General features: G+C 41.4%; 1 protein-coding gene across 1 annotated transcript in view; it reads right to left on the reverse strand.

Annotated features, from left to right (window-relative positions):
- Positions 1-10057: 10057 nt before the first annotated feature.
- The window catches only part of KCNK13 (potassium two pore domain channel subfamily K member 13), a 70122-nt gene continuing 60120 nt past the window's right edge, over positions 10058-20059 (reverse strand). The window contains exon 2 of the mRNA XM_054969902.1: positions 10058-10950. Within this exon, the coding sequence (XP_054825877.1) occupies positions 10058-10950 (893 nt within the window). The remainder of the gene's footprint in view (positions 10951-20059) is intronic.

Raw genomic sequence — 20059 nt, forward strand, 5'->3', positions numbered from 1 at the left:
CAGGCATAGTCCATAGCAGATAACAATGCAGGCAGGAGACAGACACGTGTAGGGTAACCAGGCAACAGGTCTTTAGTGTGTCTTTAAACAGCAATGCAGGAAACTGACACAGTTCATTGCAGGCCTTAGAACAGGAGAGGGGGGCGCTCCTTGGCAACATCCCCTTGCTCTTAATCACTACACCAAACTGGCTTGTGTGTGTGTGTGTGTGTGGACCACAATCAACTGTCTGAAGAGTTAAGGGCACTTAAAAGGAAAGAGCTTCCTGAGTAAGGGCATATTCTAGCCACAAAAGCACATCAAGTCAATCTAGACTCCTATTGCCTTTCAAATTAGTTTTAAATAGATAAGGAACTTAATTTTTATCAAGTGATATCACATTAAAAGTGCAATTGGATATGACAGTCTCTTTATGGAAATGAATAGATTGATCATCCAGAGCTGTGTAGTTGTTTCTTTCCCTGGGCTGGAACTGTGCTTATAATGATGAATAGATGAACACAGTCTACTTCAGTGGCACTTGGATATATTAGACTGTCAAACTAAGGTTTGGGAGATTTAGGTTCCAATCCACTCTCTGCCATGTAGCTCAATGGGTGACCTTGGGTCACAATCTCTCAGCCTAACCTAATTCACTGGGTTATTGTGAGGATACAACGGAGGAGAAGAGAATGATGTAAGTCACTTGGAGCTCCCATTGAGCAGAGAGGTGGGGTATGAACAAAGTGAATAAAATGAGGATCTCCTGTAATTAAGGATTACTGGATTGGCGGAAAGACCTGTATTGCTACTTATGCAAAGCTTAGCCGCGATTAATGCATACATATAAAAGTATGTGAGTTGATGGCATGGCTTGTGCAATTTGAGATTCAGTATAAAACTTCTTGCTTGTTTTTACTTAGAATCTTTAATAGCTCTTGTGAAAGATTCTATATTGACTCCCACAGATTTAGACCTCCAGTCTCGGACTGGATTGACTCCAGTCTAGAGTTAGACCTCCAGTCTTAGAAAAGATTAAATTCAAAGCCAACAGACAGAAAAGAGCAAACAAATTCTTCAGAACTGCTCGCCGCAGAGCCTCCATTCTGTTCTAAGATAACTTGAATACATAAAAAGCAAAATAAGCCCCTATTCAGGATAAAAAACCTCACGTACAATTTCTGTGGCTGGCAGCCAAATCACTACTATAGTCATGTTCAAGTGTCCAGTGAGACTTTTCTTTGAACAGCAGACCTCTGTTTCATATCAAAAATTGCTTTTGAAAGTCCCTTCAGTTGCTACCTTCCGTGGAGGGATGAGGTGAGAGCGCTTTCTGCAAAACACAAAACCAGAGCAGTCTAAGGCATGCAGAACTAATAGCACATTTCTTTGCACCTGGTGTATATATTTATGGATAACATTAAAGGATTAGCAGGAACACCTCTATATACCATATGTACCTGTGGTAGGCTTGCCAGGTTCCTACTGGTGGTGGGTAAACTTGAGGTGATTAGTCTCAATGCCTGGTGACTGCTGTGAATTTTGGGGAGGAGGTAGGCTGCCCAGAGATTGCATGCCATTGTCAGCCAGCAAGGGCAAATGGCTGCATGCACGTGCCCCCACACAATTACATTGCTTCCAGTTACACCAGAAGGGACTGCATTGTGTGAGGACCTTGGTGCAGGAGTTCACATGTGCAAAGGAAATACTCTTGTATGTACCATCCACTCCTTTACCCTCCTAATCTCCCAACGGTTGACAGGCGACTCTAATGTGTGAGGTTCCCTATAATTAGTTGAGAGGTGTCCGTGCTGCCATCTTTTTTTTTAACCACAGGTATCCTTCAGCTTTCTAATAAGCAGCCCTCAGAGACAGCAGACTGTTGCTCAGATGTGAAAGATGGATGGAATATAGGCTTCTCCGGTTCCCATCATGGGTGACTGATCCACCGTCCCCAGTTCCTGTTTCCCACTGCTGTTCCTGTGGTTAGTGGAAGAAAAATAATGGAAAAAATAGCTGTCAGCAACAGCATGACATCACTTCTGGGGAAAACCCAGAAATGATGTCATGCCTTTCTAGGAAATACTAGAAACTTAATGTTTTTACCATAGAGTTTCTAGTGATTCCTACAGGGACATGATGTAACACTGTCACTGACAGAGCTCCAATGTCCCACACCCCCTCCCCTGTGGACTTTTGCAAGGCCTGGCAACCCTAAAGGAATATCTCACCATTTCCCCAAAAGACTGCTTCTCTTATGTTACAGGCAGCTCAAAGTTTCTAAGTACCAAGAATGTCCATTCAAAGAGTAAGTAAGAGCCAATCATCTCTTCTTTGGCATCGTCTGTGAAGAGTATTTTTCTTAAAAAATATCTATCCCACTTTTTTCTAATATAATTAAAGATAGGATTCAGTAAGTGTGAAGGTTGAGATCTTAAATGATGTCGAAGAAGAGGTAGTGTGAAGTAAGGCTTGACCAGTATAGTCTCTACCACAACTCTCCACCTGAAAGATTTAATCCAAGTGGATTCTGAGTGCAGTAAGTTCAGCATCTGTGAGGTAAACAACAAAAAAAGAATAGTAACAGTAAAGCAGGTTTGGAAAAAGGTGTATTAAGAGTGGAGAAAACCTAGAAAGAGGATAATTACAGCATGATGTTGTGTGGAAGCTCTCAAAAAAGTTCTCCAGTTTGGAAGCCAAGGTAGAGAAAAACCTCAATGGAGCAACAGTCAGAGACTGCAACACCCAAAGGCACCTTGCTTGTGGGAATAGGCCATGTCCAGGCTGCTTCTCCTCCCCCATACTCACTTGGAAGACAGGCACCAGCTCAACAGAGCCTTGGTTTGGTGGAAGGAGGCCAGCCCCTGCCAAGGCAACCCCCAGGCCAGGTTGAGCCCCAGCCAGTGGTGTTGACCACAAGGAGGCAGGAGTGGCTGGCTGAAGACCCCTAGTGGACAGGCCAGCTTGGGAGCAAGTGGCAAGCATGGCTACCTGAAGAGGAAAGTTTGGGGCCATCACACAACAAGGTGCAACCCCTGGAAGCTGCAAATTCTGCAACAAAGCAGAGGATTCTGAGAGGAGAGTGGTGCCCCCCGCCAACACACTGCTGTGCAAGGGCCCAAAGAAGCAGCCAGGCCTGCCCAGCAGCATCGATGAGCGGCTGAGTTCTGGGTGCAGGACACATTTATGAAGTGCATCTTTGTAGGCACCTATGGTAAAATCCCATTTTCTCATTTCAGTTTTCATCATGGCTTCTTGCTATGAAGTGTATCAAGGCTTTGTCAGAAATTATTGTTTTATGCTCTGTATCAGTTTCATATCAAATGTTAAGCTTCCCAGAGTAAGAAACTTGCTTTTTGTTACTATCAGGGATAGCCAAATGGTAGGCTGGATCAGTCCTGGAGCAATTTCTCCTTGTACTAGTGACCCTACCAAATTTTACTTAATTATTTGGTAAGAAAGATGTTGCCTACAAAACTTAACACAGAACTAAACTTCTGCACACACCAGTGATGCAAATTCAGTGTGCAGCTGAATAACTGTATTGCTCAATGTGGCTGAACTGATGGTGTTGATAGGATATGAGTCTCAGGCCCTTAGATAATACATGCATGTAGAGCTGGATTGGGTTCTTTATTATTCCTGATATTGTTGCTACTAAATGGAAACTTGTTGACAATTTACCATTGCTTTTAATTGCGACAAGTTAGGTTGCTGCTTATCGTGTAATGGCAGGAATCCTCCCAGTAATGTTCTCTGTCTCCCTACCCTCACTCAGGATGCAATAAGAACACTTTCCTGAGAGCAAGCCCCACTAAATAGAATAAGACTTACCTCTGAGTAGAACTGCTTAGTATTGTTCTCTCAAGGGAGCAGTGGGTGGAAAATGGGTGGGACAGCATGTGGAAGTCACTCCCTGTTTCAGAAGAGGAAGTGACAACATGACAGTCTAGGAATGTAAAAAATCTCTATGGTAAGAGAATAGAGATTTCTGAAATTCTGAGTGTGTTATGACAGTGACTTCCTGGGGATTGCCAGCCAAGAGTTGGGATCCTTACAAGTAAGGTTTCCAAACTACAGGTAGATCTGGAGATCTCCCAGACTTCCAACTGCTTTCCAGACTACAGTTCCCCTGGAGAAAATGGTCCATTCCCTGATCCAACTCTCCCCTCCCCAGGCTCTATCCTGAAATCTCCAGGAATTACCCAACCCAGAGTTGGCAACCCTATCTATAGGCCTGCCTAGATTGGCAAAATATGCCTCCTTTCAAATGTTACAAAAGAAAACAAAATATTTTCATTATTACTTCTCTTGTTTCAAAATTCAGTTAGTTTCTCTGCTGTATCCTGCACTCTATCTGTCATAAAAATCCCCTCCCCCCGCCCACAAAAGGTTGAAACAGAGCATTTAAAATGGACTTGGCTAGTAATTGAATGAGAGACCTCCATCGAAGACCGGGGTTGCAGAGGCAGGCAATGGCAAACCACCTCTGTTAGTCTCTTGCCAGGAAAACCTCACCAGGGGTTGCCATGAGTCAGCTGTGACTTGAGGGCACTCTCCACCACCACAATACAATAATTTAAGCTAAGGGAGGTTATGAGTCTCAACTGTTCCAGAATACTCCAGTTTTGGAAAATGTGCTACTCCCCTCCTTCATGCTATCTAACCTAGAGAAAACAACAAGATGATAAAGTATAAGAAGCCCAACTGTAATAGTTTCTCAAAACACTCATGTTCTTAATCCTTATAGCTAGATTTTTCAAAAGATTGGTTTTTTGGCAGGGCAGAATGGCACATTATTTAAAATTCAAATCTAATCAAGAAAAACAGAGACCATTTATTTGTTATGCTATGCAGCTTAATAACTACACAGACAAGGAATCCCAGATTTTACTAAGATAGTCAACATTTAGAGTGATTTAAGAAATCTCAGATGTTTCTGGAGCCCTGTGGGTGTAGCTTGTGTCAAATCTCTTAATGAATTCTAATTCACTTCTTTCACATTAGCTTCCCCCTTTGAAGACTTTAAATAGGCAAAACAATATTATAAACACTGAAGGGTTCTCCCACTGGTTTTTGTATATTGTCATTTCAATGTCAATTTTTTACTGATTTATGTTTTTGTATAGGGACTGGACCCATTGGCCTTGGCAGATAGCAGGACATTGTTGACACATGATGATGTGTATCACACTGGAAAGTGAGCAAGTGGATGATCCAGAGATGCTAGAACAAACATTTTTAGGTCTTCTAACGGTGTTGCCAAAGTGTAGATTGCAGTGGTTCTCCAACAAAGTGCCCTTGGGAGCCATGACACCCACTGGAACGTTACTTGGTGCCCACTTGCTTTTTCCCAAAGCATCTCATCAAAGCTAGGAGCCAGTCCTGTTTTTCCTCCACCTTATTGAACCCAGAGGTGCTTGAGAAGAACCTAGGAGGTATCACCTTTGTGTCTGCAGAGAGCACCCGTTCAGAAACAGCAGCCTCCATTATAGGACAACATTTGGCTTGAAACCTCCTAACATTTTGTGGAATTCGGCCTCATTCTGAGATTGAACATAGCCCCCACAGCAGCCATTTTATGATAGGTCCGCTCACCTCATACTAGCCATTTTTTGGTGGGGTGGTATTCCATGCCTCCTCTTACAATTTCAAATGTGCCCTCATGATCAGCAAAATTGGGAATCACCTGTCTTGGGACACAGTTGGCAATCTGGTTTCTTGTAGGATATGGTATCGGGGCTAGTGTCTCTGTTTGGTGGCCCAGCACTATTGGTAAGAAACTGTTTTAGGTTGAGGGGGGGCTGTCTGTAGGCAAAGGGGAATCTGCCACCCGAGGGCTATGTGAGAGAAATAGTATTAACCATGATGGGCTGTAGCTCACTGACGACACATGGGACTGGCTTGAGAAGGGAACTGCAGGCAACAGCCATAGTATTCTGTTATCATCTCCTTGGGGCCTGTCTTGTAGTAGGCTATTTCTGAGTACCATTTCAGGTTTGTTTCTTCATTTCATTGGGAGGATAATATAATTCCAAAGAATGTCTGTTGCAAAACCTTCAGGCTTGAGTCCTTGTCTTAAAGAAACTGGAGCCACTGCATTGCATCTGAAGTGGGCTCTAGTGCTTGAAACCTATATTGGAACAAAATCCTTTCTTTAATTAAGGTGCCACCTATTTATGTAATTGGTTTATGCCCAATTAAGTGCCATATAAACATTATCTGTTTAAATGGCTTTTCTCAGGAGTAAGTGGAGACAGTTTGTGGCTCTGGTTATTTGCCTTCCTCTTTGCTCACGCTCCTTTCATTTAATACTGAAGTTCTACTGTTCTCTAAAATAAAATTCCTTCTTCCAGCTATTATCAATCCACCCAATTTCCTGTTTCCTTCTTTCTCTCACCATAACCTATTTCTCATTTAAGTTTTCATCTGTTCATAACGAGCCCTAGGATAGTTTCATTTAGTAAAATTAGAGATGTCCGTCTTGCATAATCAAAACCTTGTCATTATCATCACCGGAGTCTGTGAAACAGGTGGAGAGTGTTACAGTCGCATGAACGTTGAAAAGGAAATTGCCAAAGCATTTAAGATCCAGTGTACTTGTGCTGGCCTCTTGAAATATTGTTGTTGAAACCTCTTTTGCATTGAATTCATTTGTTAACTACATATTGTACGGCCTCAGTCAGTTATGGCTGTGCTGTCGACACATTACCCTATCAGGTCCATACTAACCCATGGCTGGCCCCCTAGGCTTTCAGGTATTTTGGGCCCCCTCTGGCACTTCAGTCTTTCACCCCACTACAGCAGACAGCCTGGCCCTGGTACGAGAGGTACTAGATTGCAGTACGTAGCCCTATATCCATTTTGAGGGTCTCCTGAAGAATTTTATTCAAATTTTTAAAGATATTTTATTGCGCAAGTAGAACTCTTTGGGAAAGCATATTTTGGGGGTATATTTGTTCAATACAGTAATATTTTGGTGAATAATTTTTAATTTTTAATATATATATATATATATATATATATATATATATATATATATATATATATATATATATATATATATATATATATACTTTATGGATAATTGATGTATTGTCGAAGGCGTTCGCGGCTGGAGAACGATGGTTGTTGTGGGTTTTCCGGGCTGTATTGCCGTGGTCTTGGCATTGTAGTTCCTGACGTTTCACCAGCAGCTGTGGCTGGCATCTTCAGAGGTGTAGCACTAAAAGACCAGAGTCCAGCAGTCTTTTGGTGCTACACCTCTGAAGATGCCGGCCACAGCTGCTGGCAAAACGTCAGGAACTACAATGCCAAGACCACGGCAATACAGCCCAGAAAACCCACAACAACCATTTATGGATAATTGTTTTAATATGAGACAATTTGTTTCACTTCAATAAGGAAACAGTTAATAATCTTATTAACAGAGGTTATATAAGAGAATCAATTAATTGTGATTTATGTGGGGGTGTGCCTAAGCAAAAAAAAATTGACGGGCCCCTAGTCCCTGCGGGGCCCCTAGGCTTCAGCCTAGGCCAAATCCACACACACTCACCATCCACTTATCTTGCGCAGTCATGGCAGTTGGGTTCATTCTGCTACCATGCTGTGCATCATCACATTCACCCTCCCAGTGCGTCCCAGTGCAGTAGCAGCAAGAGGTGAGCCGGGGAGCCAAATGGCCAGCCAAGGCAAGAAAGTGCACCCTTTTCTTTCTTTCTTTCTTTCTTTCTTTCTTTCTTTCTTTCTTTCTTTCTTTCTTTCTTTCTTTCTTTCTTTCTTTCTTTCTTTCTTTCTTTCTTTCTTTCTTCTCAATATCTTTCCCTCCCTTCCTTTCCTTCCCTGTCTTTCCCTCCCTTTCCTTCCCCCCCTTCTTCCTTCTTTATTTCCATGTCTTTTATATTTTCAGTAAATACGTTGGCTTTGCCAGGTCCAACTCGAAAAATACCTGGGGACTTCGGGGTGGAGCCAGGAGACTTTTGGGGTGGTGCCACTTTTGTGATGTCACTTCCAGTTCAAAGGTCAGGTGATGGCACTTCCCAAGCCCCACCCCTTCTGATGATGTCACTTTCAGGATACTCCCCCAAACCTGCCTCTTTTTCTGAAGTCACTTCAATGCATCATGTCTTGCAGCTCTCAAACATCTGATGTTTATTCTATGTGCCTCTTATATTAAGCAAGTTTGGCCACCCCTACTGTAGGGTATGTGCACACTCTCTCTCTTTGTTTTAAGCCAGGAATTATTTTGCTGTGTTGAAACATTACTTATTATTCCTTCCTGGCTTTAAAAGCCAGAAAAGGGTTAAATGGCTGCTTTCCCCTTCCTTCCTCAGTGGTATGACCATACTCTTTTATTTTTTTTCAAAGCTAGGAAAGTGTTGTAATGTTACTCCTAATTTCTCCTGACTTTAAAAGCCAGGTAAGGGTTAAATGGCTGCTTTTCCCTCCCTCGGGTTTTGCAAATCAAAGCGGAAAGGAGGGAAAGAAGCTGCAGCATTTTACCCCTTTCCTGGCTTGGCTTTTTTAAAACAGCAAGGAAGAAAAAAAGAGGTGAGTGGGGGGGAATATTTAATATTTAATACACACACACACACACACACACACACACACACACACTTTAAGGTTGTTAATTAACCCCTTTTGTTCCCTTGGCTTTTAAAAAATAAATAAATGAGAGTGGTACATGTTTTCCCCTGGAACTCTGCCACTGATTGCTTCTCCAGTGGGCAAAGGACAGCCCAGTCTGCAAAGAGGGGGGATGGGTTCCAACGCTGCAACATTACTACACATGTTCAAAGTTAAAAAAAAAAGTGTGACATGAATTGCAAAGCCCCGAAAGCCCGAAACTACACTATGGCTTCAAAGCCAGTCTAAAATGAAAAACAAGATGCCAAATCGAAATGGCCTTAGACAGTGTGGAATGTTGGGGTGCGATGCCGAAGCCACTACGATTGAGGCGAATGCTCATAAATGGCGGTTTAAACCATAAGTGTGAAAAGGACCCAGGTAGAGTATCCACTTGTGGACTAAGGTGAACCTATTTCTCAACCAAGATCCAAATGTCATATAGTCCTGCACACCAATATAAATAGCTATCCTCTGCTGGTTTGTGTGTTTGTCTCCTGTTCTTTCCAGCCCAGAGTACTACTTTCTATGGAGTGGAAATGCTATTCTAATTTTTTAATCTTAGGAAATAATAATTTTTAGACATATTATTTGGAAAGCAAAGCTTAAAAGACAAGTTGTTTCTCACTGATATAAATTAAGGGTCAACCAACTGCTTGTTCATTAGTGACATGATAGTTTAATTTTTGACAGGCTATAATTTTTAAAAAAACATCAAAGAGAAAAGGAAATATTAATGGAATGCAAAATAAATCCCCAAAGAGAACCTAGCAGCCTGACACACTGCAAACAGTGGCTTGCATTACATCCTCTAAACAGGCAACCTGTAACTGGCCAATTACAGGAGCCATCCCACGTCACAAAAACCTTTATTACTGTTTGATGGGGTCTGTAGTGCAATTGGGGGCTGGTAGAATGATAAGCTGCTCAAAGGAGGAAGTTGGGTAAGCAGCCAATTGAATGAAGGAAATAGATAAACAGCCAATGGCAGCAGCTATGTCAGTGCTCGGGAAGGGTCAGATCCCAGTATTTGCACAAGGAGATAAATCCTTTCGTATTGACTGCAACTGTAGCTTTTATGCTAGATCTGATCAGCAGCTGACAGCATATCGTCTTACACAATTGTTTTTATCAGTAAGTCAAACTAACTTTATTTTCTCATGGCTTTTCCCAGCTCAATGACTTTCTCTATACTCAGATCTGAACTTAAAGGCATAAGCTTGTAGGTGCAATTATGTAACAGAACACCACAGGGGACTTCTTTCTCTAGGGCTGCAAGACAAATGCAGACAGGTCATTTAGTACAAAAAGCAATAATCAGTACTGACTGGCAATAATATCTGAACTACTTCTTCTATAAAGTGTTCTGCTCTGTTAGTTCTGACTCTGTGAACTTTTGACCCCCACTTATCCTCTTCTTCTTGATATATTCCCAACTACTGCTGTTTGTTTACCTATCTGTACTTGTTTCCGCCAGCCTGTTATTCATAATCCCCAAAGCACCAACACCACCAGCAAATCCATTTTGTCTAGAAACAGAGACTGTTTGTCTTGGATAGCCATTGGCAGTATCAGACAACTGTTTCTGCATGATGGCTAGTGACACTTTGTTGGAAGTTAAGAGATCTTTCATGGAGATCATCTCGCCGGACATTCTGCGTCCATCTGTGTCACTTTCAATGACACCGTCTGACTCGATGGAAATGTTGCGCTGGCTCGTAACAGTCCCTGGCACAACAGCGTTCCTTCTCGACCTAAAGAGTTTTCTTTGGCATCTTTGGCAGAACTTGCATTCCAGTTTCTTTAATATCCAGTTGATAGACTGTTTGATGACGATGGAGATCACATTGAACAAGGAATAGATGCAACACACCCCCATGAGTATGAAGATGAAATTACCAAATTGGTAGAGGCCCTGGCTATCATACTGAGCATTCTGGCTGCTGACCAGATCACCAAAACCAATAGTGCTGAAGGCCACAAAGCAAAAATAAAGAGAATCAAAGTAACTCCATCCTTCAATTGGTGTGTACATAGCAGAGGCACAACAGGAAATTATGAGAGATGCGAGGCACAAGATAAGCATAACATAGTACACGGACGGCTTCCATCCTGCTAAGCTGTCCACTTCAGGGTTCCTAGAGGTTTGCCGGGTGTCTTGAGGAAGAATGCCCTTCCTCCTTAGTTGTCTCTCATGGCAGGACTTCATGATATATGCTATGATGGTGATCAAACGCTCCAGGAATAGGTTGAAGAACAAAATGGTCCCCGCACAGCCTACTAGGCCATAAAATATCAGGAAAAGCTTGCCTGCAATGGTGGCTGGTGTGGTCATACCAAAACCTGGAAGACAAAATTTGGGGAAAAGCCATGTAAAAATCATCAACACTTTCTCAGCTGCAGTATGTTTCAACAGCAAAAAAGACCCATGTAGACTTACTAAGTAACCTCTTATGTAAGTTGTAATAAATATCTAAGTACTATTTAATTACAATTCATAAATCCTTTAAATACACAGTGAGTAATTCAGACTTGCATTGAAAGAACCTTAAGGCATTCCAACTCTCAGTAGGAATAATAATTTATACGCGTGCAATATTACAACAGACCCTGCAACATTCAATCAATATACATAAAGTGCTAGTGCTAAAGTGCTATTGAGAAAATTTATATTATTGTACATTCATATTAAAGTGCAAATGCATAATCAGCACAATAAGTCCTTCAAACATAATATTCAAGGGTCATAAGCACTATGTATCCAAATAGTGAGGGGAAAACAGTCCAAAAGTTCCAAGACGATCCAAATAATCCTCTTGGTTCTCTTCTCTCCTCTTCCTCTGATGGGTTGTCTAGATCAGGGTTAATCCCATTTCAATCTTCATCTTTCTCAAACAGCACGCCGTCAATTGAGCTAAGAGCTCAACTGGTATATTCTCTCAGAAAAATTTCCTATGAATGGCAACTTTGACGGTTGCAGTATTTTTTCTCTTGAGATTCCTCACATCCATTTCCCTATTTGTTGTTTGTCCATGTTTTCATTTTTGTTTCTATGTGCTTCTCAAACCAAAGCTGATCTAATTTGAAGAAGCATGGAGAAATGATGAAGAAACCATGGAAGGACAAAAAATGGATGTCAAGAAGCTCAGAGAAAAACTTCTGCAGGTTAGTACTTAAACACACCTGCGTGTGAAAAGACTCTTATAAGAAAGGCTGAAATGCTCCCTCCACACCACTTTTTTAAAAAACATCTAGCTTGATGAAGCGGTCTGGGGAAGTCAAAAGTTTGCAGTCTATTTTGCAATTTTTGGTTGGTCCTAATTAAAGATATTATACCACTTTCAGTTAAAGATGGTTACTCTTAAGCTTACATTTTATGGCTCTGGAGAATTTGGAGAGGAGAATGTATCCAAAGTCTAGGCTATCCAAAGGCCAATTTGTTGTTTAACACCCCCACCTTCCTTTTTACTGTGCTAGCTATGTATTAGGTAACTTTTTTTAGTGTGATATTAGTCCCTTTACCTAAGAAATGCTAAGCAAGTTTACTCTGCATCCTTGTCTGCTCTTTTCTCATCAAGCATTTCTGCCTCACCATGAGAAAGATGTTCACATGAGGGTGAATATTAAGTTAAGTATATTATACGTTATTAGCCCAATGCATTCTTTGGAATGATGCTTTTAAATTACGTACTCAAAGAGTTTAATCATTCACTATAAAGGAATGGGCAGTATTGCAGTTCTTCTTTGCACTTGGCTTTAGTTGAAAGGTCTGTGTCTGTCGCTTTTGGTGCATCGTGATGTATATTTCTATGTCAGATTGATGCCAATGAATGCAGGCATTACTGTGTTTTGTACCTTGGTTGTTTTTCATCTTGATAGGGGCATTATATTTGAATAGTTAAACCAACATGATCAGCATCTGATCAGCTTTCTTATTTCCAAAGGAATTTAGAAACAAAGAGCTGGTAAGGACCTCAAGGGTCATCTAGTCCAACCCCCTGCACAGTGCTACCTCCCCTCCTCCCCCAGTGACCCCCTGTTCTATGCCCAGAGGAAAGCAAAAAACCTTCAGGATCCTTGGCCAATTTGGTTTGGAGGAAAATTCCTTCCTGACCACAAACTGGCAATCGGCATTATCCTGGCATATAAGAGAGGGTCACGGAAGCCAAGCACTGGCTCATCCCTTCATGCCCTCCCTCTCCCAATCTGCATACATTCATACTGAATATTGCTGTCAGGTAGCCATCTAGCCTCTTCTTCAAGGAAGGAGAACCCACCACCTCCCAAGGACGCCTATTTCACTGAGGAACTGCTCTGTCAGGAAGTTCTTCCTAATGTTTAGCCAAATACTCTGGGTTAATTTTAACTCATTGGTTCTAGTCCAATCCTCTGGAGCAGCAGAAAACAATTTTGCTCCATCCTGTATGTGACAGCCCTTCACATACTTGAAAATGGCTATCACATCACCTCTGTTGTCTCCTCTCCAAGCTAGACACGCCCAGCTTCATCAACCTTTCCCCACAGGACTTCGTTTCCAGACCCCTCACCATCTTCGTTGCCCTCCTCTTGAAATGTTCCAGCTTGTCAACATCCTTCTTAAACTGTGGGCCCCAAACATTTTGTTTCCACTTTTCTGTAAAAGTTGGTGGAAACCCACTGCTGAAGACATCAGATACATAAATATAGCAGACTGTGTAACTGTACTGTTTACACTTTTTTCATACCTTGATTATTGTTACTGGCACTGCAATCCCAAGCAGAAGTACATCCTTCTAAGCCCACTAACTTCAGAACTATGGAACTTTGCTTAGGTTTTCCCTGTGATTTTATCGTGGAAACTGATGGACAATTGCTGGTTCAGCAAATAGATTTTACGGTTCCATACAGACTGCACCTCCATTGCCAAGCTCCTGTAATGCCTCAATGTTAAGGCTTTGGCTAGAGAGAATGGCACAGAAATGATAGCTTCTTGATTTGGAAAAAAAGCAGAGCTTCCGAGAGCTATGAGTTTCTGGTGGGACTTAGCTGAAAGATGAATTTTACTTTTTGGAAATCTGACGCATGTTTAGGGTTGTATTGCCTGCTTTAGGATATTTTTGCTTCCAGTTGGGTCTCTTTGTGTGTTAGTAAAGAGGCATATACTGCAGGGAAAGTCTCGAATGTTCTCTCATGAAAAGATACCAGACCTCATAAAAAGGCCCCCCTGAAACTTTGTACGATTCTGGGAAAATGGGAAGTTGACCTTCCTTTCATAGCAATAAACCATCAACAAATCCCCCAGTACTAAAACATATTAGTGTAATTATTTTAATTCATTTTCATATCCTCTTACAGAGAACACTGACAAGATTTGCACCACAGTGATGGCGTTCTTTCATCTTTTTATTCAAGCAAAGAAAAATCACTCACATTTACATGTTGGGCTATTTAAAAAGATTCTGAGCTTAAATGGCATACATGCACACGCTTTTTGTAAGCATCTGTTGTACTTTGGATGAGGCACAGAGACACTTGACAACTGGCTAATTAGCTGCTCAATTAAGCCACACACAAAAAAGGGAAAGAAATCTCCCAGCAGTGGACAAAACACTTTCACCTATTTATTTCCAATGTCTGTCAACACAGAGATAAATTAAGAATATGGAAATAAAATGAAATTAAATCAACCGGAGGTCTGGAAAGGCTGCAAAGCTCTTGTACTTTTTAAAGGCTGAAAGAAAAAAAAAGAGGGGGAAGATACTCTTCTTTTTCGCATATACAGAACGGTTAGTGCTAAGCTACATCCATTTTCTTTCACAGAAAATGAGTTCATTTGAACTACAATCTTAAGAACAGAAGAAGAGCCCTTCTGGTTCACACCAAGTGGTCTATCAGATCAAGCATGCTGTTTCACCCAGCGGCCAACCAGTTGCTCTAGAGGGCCAACCAGCAGGGCGCAGAGGCCGAGGCCAAGTGATGTTGCCTCCTAGCACTGGTGTTCAGAGTTTCACTGCCTCTGAATATGGAGGTTCCCTTAATTTACTATGGCTAACAGCCATTGATGGGCTTGTCCTCCAAGAATCTGTTTAATCACGTCTAAAAGCCATCTATGCTCATGGCTATCACTACAACCCGTGGAAGTGAAGATAATTCCACTTTGAGTCAAGAAGTATTTTTTTTTTGTCTGTCCTGAACTTATTGTCCCTCAACTACACTGGGTATAGGGTTGCCAGTTCCCTACACCCCTGTGAGCAGGGGACCTGGCACTTACCTTATGTCTCCTGGGAGTCTTTACCTTGTGCACATGCTATGGGCGCTTGTGCAATGACATCATTTCTGGGAAGTGACATCATCACTCTGGCCATGGGCATGCTTCTGTACTTTGTGCAGGGCAAATTCAGCCCATTTGGGGCCAAAACTGGCCCCAGCAAAACATGGGAGCACGTCCAAGGCTGGCGTGATGATGTCACTTTGGGAAGTGACATTGTTGTGTCCTGCCAGGAACACGCCTAGTGCATGCTTTCCTGGGTTGCCTGCAGTGGAGGGCAATTACCGGTGTATGTGTGTTACAATGATAACTCGCAGCAATTGGTGGGCAATGGGGCAAATCCCTGGGAGACTGCCCGCCACCAGTGGGCAACTGGGAAGCCTAAATGGGTACCCCAAGTTCTAGTATCATAGGAAAGGGAGAAAAAGTTCTCTCTATCCACTTTCTCCACCCCATGAATAATTTTACAAACCTCTATCATGTCCTCCCTTAGCTGTCTTTTTCTAGACTGAAAAGCCCCAGATTTTTCAACCTTGTGTCACTTCCTCATATCATGTCATTACAAATTATACCTAATGGAAATACAAACTGTTTCAAGTGATGTCATCGCATTAGGATAACGCTCTAGGATTTGTCCCAAACTCTATAGTTTAACCACAGACTTTGGAATGAACCCTAAAGTGTTTCCCGATGCAAAGATAGCACTTCCAATTTTGTGGAAGAAATTATGTCACATGTTTATAGGCCAGCACTTACCATTTCTCCCTGGTGGGAATGGTGCCAGGGGTGTGGGCATGAGGAATTGCCTGAAAATCTCCAGTGGGAGACCTGTCTCCCCATCCTCCCCCCAGGGGGAACTATAGCGCTCATCCAAATTAGGCCCTGTATAGCTGCTTTTTACAGTTAAAGAAAACATTGTAACATTGTTTTCCTTTCTTCTTTTTTTTCATTTTCATTTTTAAACTTTTCTACCACAATTCTGGCTTGCCCTTATGTGCATTTGGCTTCTCTTTCTTTGTTTGACGTTTAGGGGCAGACACACAAAGTTGGATACCCATCAAGTTGATTTTTACTGAAATCTTTTTGTATAGCAAGTAAATAAAAAGTACTGTTAGTTGGCTGGCACTGCAGAAGGAAGTGTGCCAGTTATAAACAGTTTCACACATACACCCTCCTACATCTGAATTATGCAGTGACAGCCACCATGTGGCAGCTACACCTTGGAAAAAATGATCCTGAGCCTGAATAAATGTTTGAGGATTTCATAAGATGGGGCTATGGGAGAGAATTTACGCATCTACTGTATTTATTAACCACTTCAATATACAATATTCAAAGTGGTTAACTGCAAAATAAAACTAAAATCATAATTGTAACAAATCTCTGTTTTATAATAGTTTTTTGTTTGTATGGACTTTTTTTTTAATATAAAAGAACATTCAGAACCTTCCGATCCATTCCCTGAAGTTTGAAGTGGTGGAGTCCATTCTACCACCTCAAGTACTACCTCATTCACTTGCATATGTGAACCAGCCTTAAAACTGCAATAAATCAATATTAATAATAACATAATAATAACATTTGATTTTTATGTTGCCCTTTAGTACAATTTAACACCCACTCAGAGTGGTTTACAATGTATGTCATTATTATCCCGACAACAATCATGCTGTGAGGTAGGTGGGGCTGAGAGAGCTCCAAGAATATTAGGAATATTCTTGCTAGTATGGAATCCCTTGATAACACAGCTACTTATTTGTCTGATATCACAGTCCTGCAGCTCAGCCAGAGATTTTGCCTGGGCCTGTCTGCTTTTCCAGCCAGTCCTTCTACAAATATTAATGCTATAACCCCTTTTGGGCCTCCTGGTACACTAATACATCAGTACATGAAATATTTCAGAGTTCTTTCCTATCAAGTTCTCTTCAACAAATTCTGACTGTAACTATTGGAATGAAAAGAATTATGACTGGAATTGATTTTGATCCATTCACTTTTTTTTAAAAAAACATTTTTTCTTTTAATGTCACTGCAAGCCTAACTGATCTAATATTACAATGAAAGCTACAGTAGTAAATTATTTCCTTATCTTGTCCTGTAGTTTTCCACAGTGAGTATACTGAGAAAGGGTGAATTAAGATGTAACAATAACAACAACATTGAGATTTGTTAATGATCAACAGAGGAAAGAGGCATTAGGCTTGCCATTTGCCTGTCCATTGTGGGCAAATCCCTGTTCAGTTTGCTAGAGCCCACTGTATTTTTTCACACACCGGGCTTGGTTGCTAGTCACAATCATAATCTGAAGTTCATTTAAATGGCTGGATGTGCCTTTTGTAACAAATGGATCTGTGTATCATCCCTCAGGGTCACCACTCTGCCCTTACAAAAGACTAGTTACCCATAGCCTCACCTGGATTGGTGCCATTATACTTTCCCCCCTATTTATATGCCATCGTTTAGCTTTAAACAAGGCCTCTAAAGCAGTTGACACTTAAAACAGGAACACTAAATTAAATAAGAAATTGAGGATCAGGAGAAAAAAATGGCCAGACATTTTAGGAATTCCAGTTGTCTGCTGGTGGCGGGCAATCTCCTAGGGGTTTGCTTCACTACCTGCTGTTCTCTGGCAAATTGGTAGAAGGTGACAACCCCCTTGTGATAACCTGCCACCAGCAGGCAACCTGGGAAAGTGTGCACCAGGCATGCTTCCCAAAGTGACATCATTGCACCTTGCCAGGAGCGCATGCATGTTTTGCATGCAAGGAGGACCTGGTAAGTCCTGGATCCTGCCCTCCCCCCCATCGGGAGGGTATAGAGACCTGCGAACCCTATGTTTCTGTCATCTTTACCAAAGAGATCAGGGGAAATTCCAAGAGCATCACCCAGAAGTGATGTCATATCCTCCCCAAATCCTCCCCTCCCAAGGTACTGCTCTCAAAATTTCATGGCTCTTGCTGAGGCAGTGCTGCCAACCCTAGAATCAATTCGGGGGGGGTGGGAATCCTGTGGTAAAAAAGCAAATGTACAATAAATATGTAAGGTCAAGAATGTACATCACAGCCAACTGGAAAGAAAAAAGGTAAAGACCTAAGAACCTTGCTGGATCAGACCATCTGTCCATCTAATCCAGCACTGCATTTCACACAGTGGTCAACCAGTTGTCCTGAAGAGCCAACAAACACGGCACAGAAGCCGGGCCTTCCCCTGATGTTGCCTCCCAGTGCTGGTATTAAGCAGGGCTTTTTTTCAGCAGGAACACGGTGGAACGGAGTTCTGGAACCTCTTGAAAATGGTCACATGCCTGTTGGCCCCGCCCCCTGACCTCCAGACAGAGGGGAGTTGAGATTGCCCTCTGTCTGGAGATCAGGAGGCAGGGCCACCGGCCGTGTGACCATTTTCTCCGAGGGCAACCCATGGAGTTCCACCACCTCTTTTCCCAGAAAAAAAGCCCTGGTATTAAGTGTTTTTTTCCTCCGAACAAAGAAGTTCCCTTGAGTAGCCACTGATGGAGCCAGCTTCTGTGAATTCTTCTAATTCCCTTTTAAAGCCATGTATGCTTATCACTAGGCACATTGGAAATGAATCACACAATTTAATTAGTCATAGAAGAAAGAAGTACTTCCTTTATCCAATTTGAAACTACTGTCCATCAACGTCATTGAGTTCTAGGATTATGGAAGAAGAAAAAAATTCTTTAAATGTAATAGACTTGTTTAACAGAGTTCAGAATGTGTCCTATCTAACAAAATTAACACAGCATTACAGATAGCAGAAAAATTCTGAGGCTGCATCAATAACCTTGTGGGAAATGGGGCTCCATTTATTACATGATAAATTCCAAGGAAGATTATTTGCATACTTATACAAGCTTTGTAAACTTGACTTTTCTGTTACTATCAATATGTTTTTGCAATACAAAATGCAACTATGCAATGAAGAAGGATTTGGACAATAAGTACAAACGATTAAAAAATAATATATGACATTTTTCAATTTCCATGACCCTGAGCCATATAGATACCATATTCACTCTTCAGCATTTTATAATTCATTGGATATAGAACTCTGAAAATGGCACCATATGAATTCCCTGTGGCCCTGATGCTGATTCAGTTAGGACAACTTTCCTACCAAAAATTATCCATCAAGGGCTTTTCCAGATATAGCCATTATATTTGTAATTTGGCAGGTCAACAAATACTGAAACTGCAGTGAATAAAACTTTACTTTGTGACAGTTATTCAAAGATGAGGGCATGGAAAAACTAAAAAGTCAAAATTACGTGTAGCCAAGTGGAAATAAAATGCCCCTCCCATGCATACTTTTAAGCTTTAAAAAATTCCTTCAGTCCATCATCTATATGGCTGTTTAAACAGAAATAGATCAAATATATTAGAAGTGTAAAAATTCCAGCTTAAGAGAAAGGTGGTGATGGAATCACTATATTCAATCCAAAGCTTCTTTGCCAGTTTCTTGGCTGTTTTTAGTTTATGGTTAAAAGAGTAATACTGTATAAGAATTCACTATGTATCGAATGATGTAGTCATAGGTTTTTCTTATTAAAGAATGAAGCATTTGTAATTGTGTGCTAAGCTGAAAAAGAAAGCACCCAAAGCAATCCCTACATCTGAAAGAAATGTTATGAGAAATAGCGATAATACTTTCAGGGCTGCAGATGTCACCTGCGACTTGAGATGTGAGAAAAGTAATGAATTCATAGATTGTGAAAAGAAGATATGCACCATTGGCTTCGAATTCAGGTTTCCTTTCCGAGACACAAAAGACATTGCACTGCCACTAATGCAATGCATGCTAAACCAAAACCTGAATCAGTGCCTGGAAAATGAATGAGGGTGAAGAAACTGAAACTGGATCCAGAGAAGACTGAAGTGATGCTATTTTGGAATGCTGTTTACCTGTAACTGATGGATGATTGTCACTGGCAACTGTTCTAGCATATTGTCAGCTGTACGGATTGTCTGCCACTGATGGGATGGTTTGGGGGCTGAGCTATCTTCAGCCTCATGCAGGAGATGTTCATACCAGTAAAACTATGTGCTGGCCATGTACAATATTTAGTTGGTTATATTTACACACGTCTTTAATTCCAAATAGTGATCCAAGGTGGCTTACACTGCTCTTCCCTTCTCCAGTTTATCCTCACAACAACCATGTGAGGTAGGCTGAGAGCATGTGACTACC

The sequence above is a fragment of the Eublepharis macularius genome, chromosome 2 (assembly GCF_028583425.1).
Source record: "Eublepharis macularius isolate TG4126 chromosome 2, MPM_Emac_v1.0, whole genome shotgun sequence".
Lineage (NCBI taxonomy): Eukaryota > Metazoa > Chordata > Lepidosauria > Squamata > Eublepharidae > Eublepharis > Eublepharis macularius.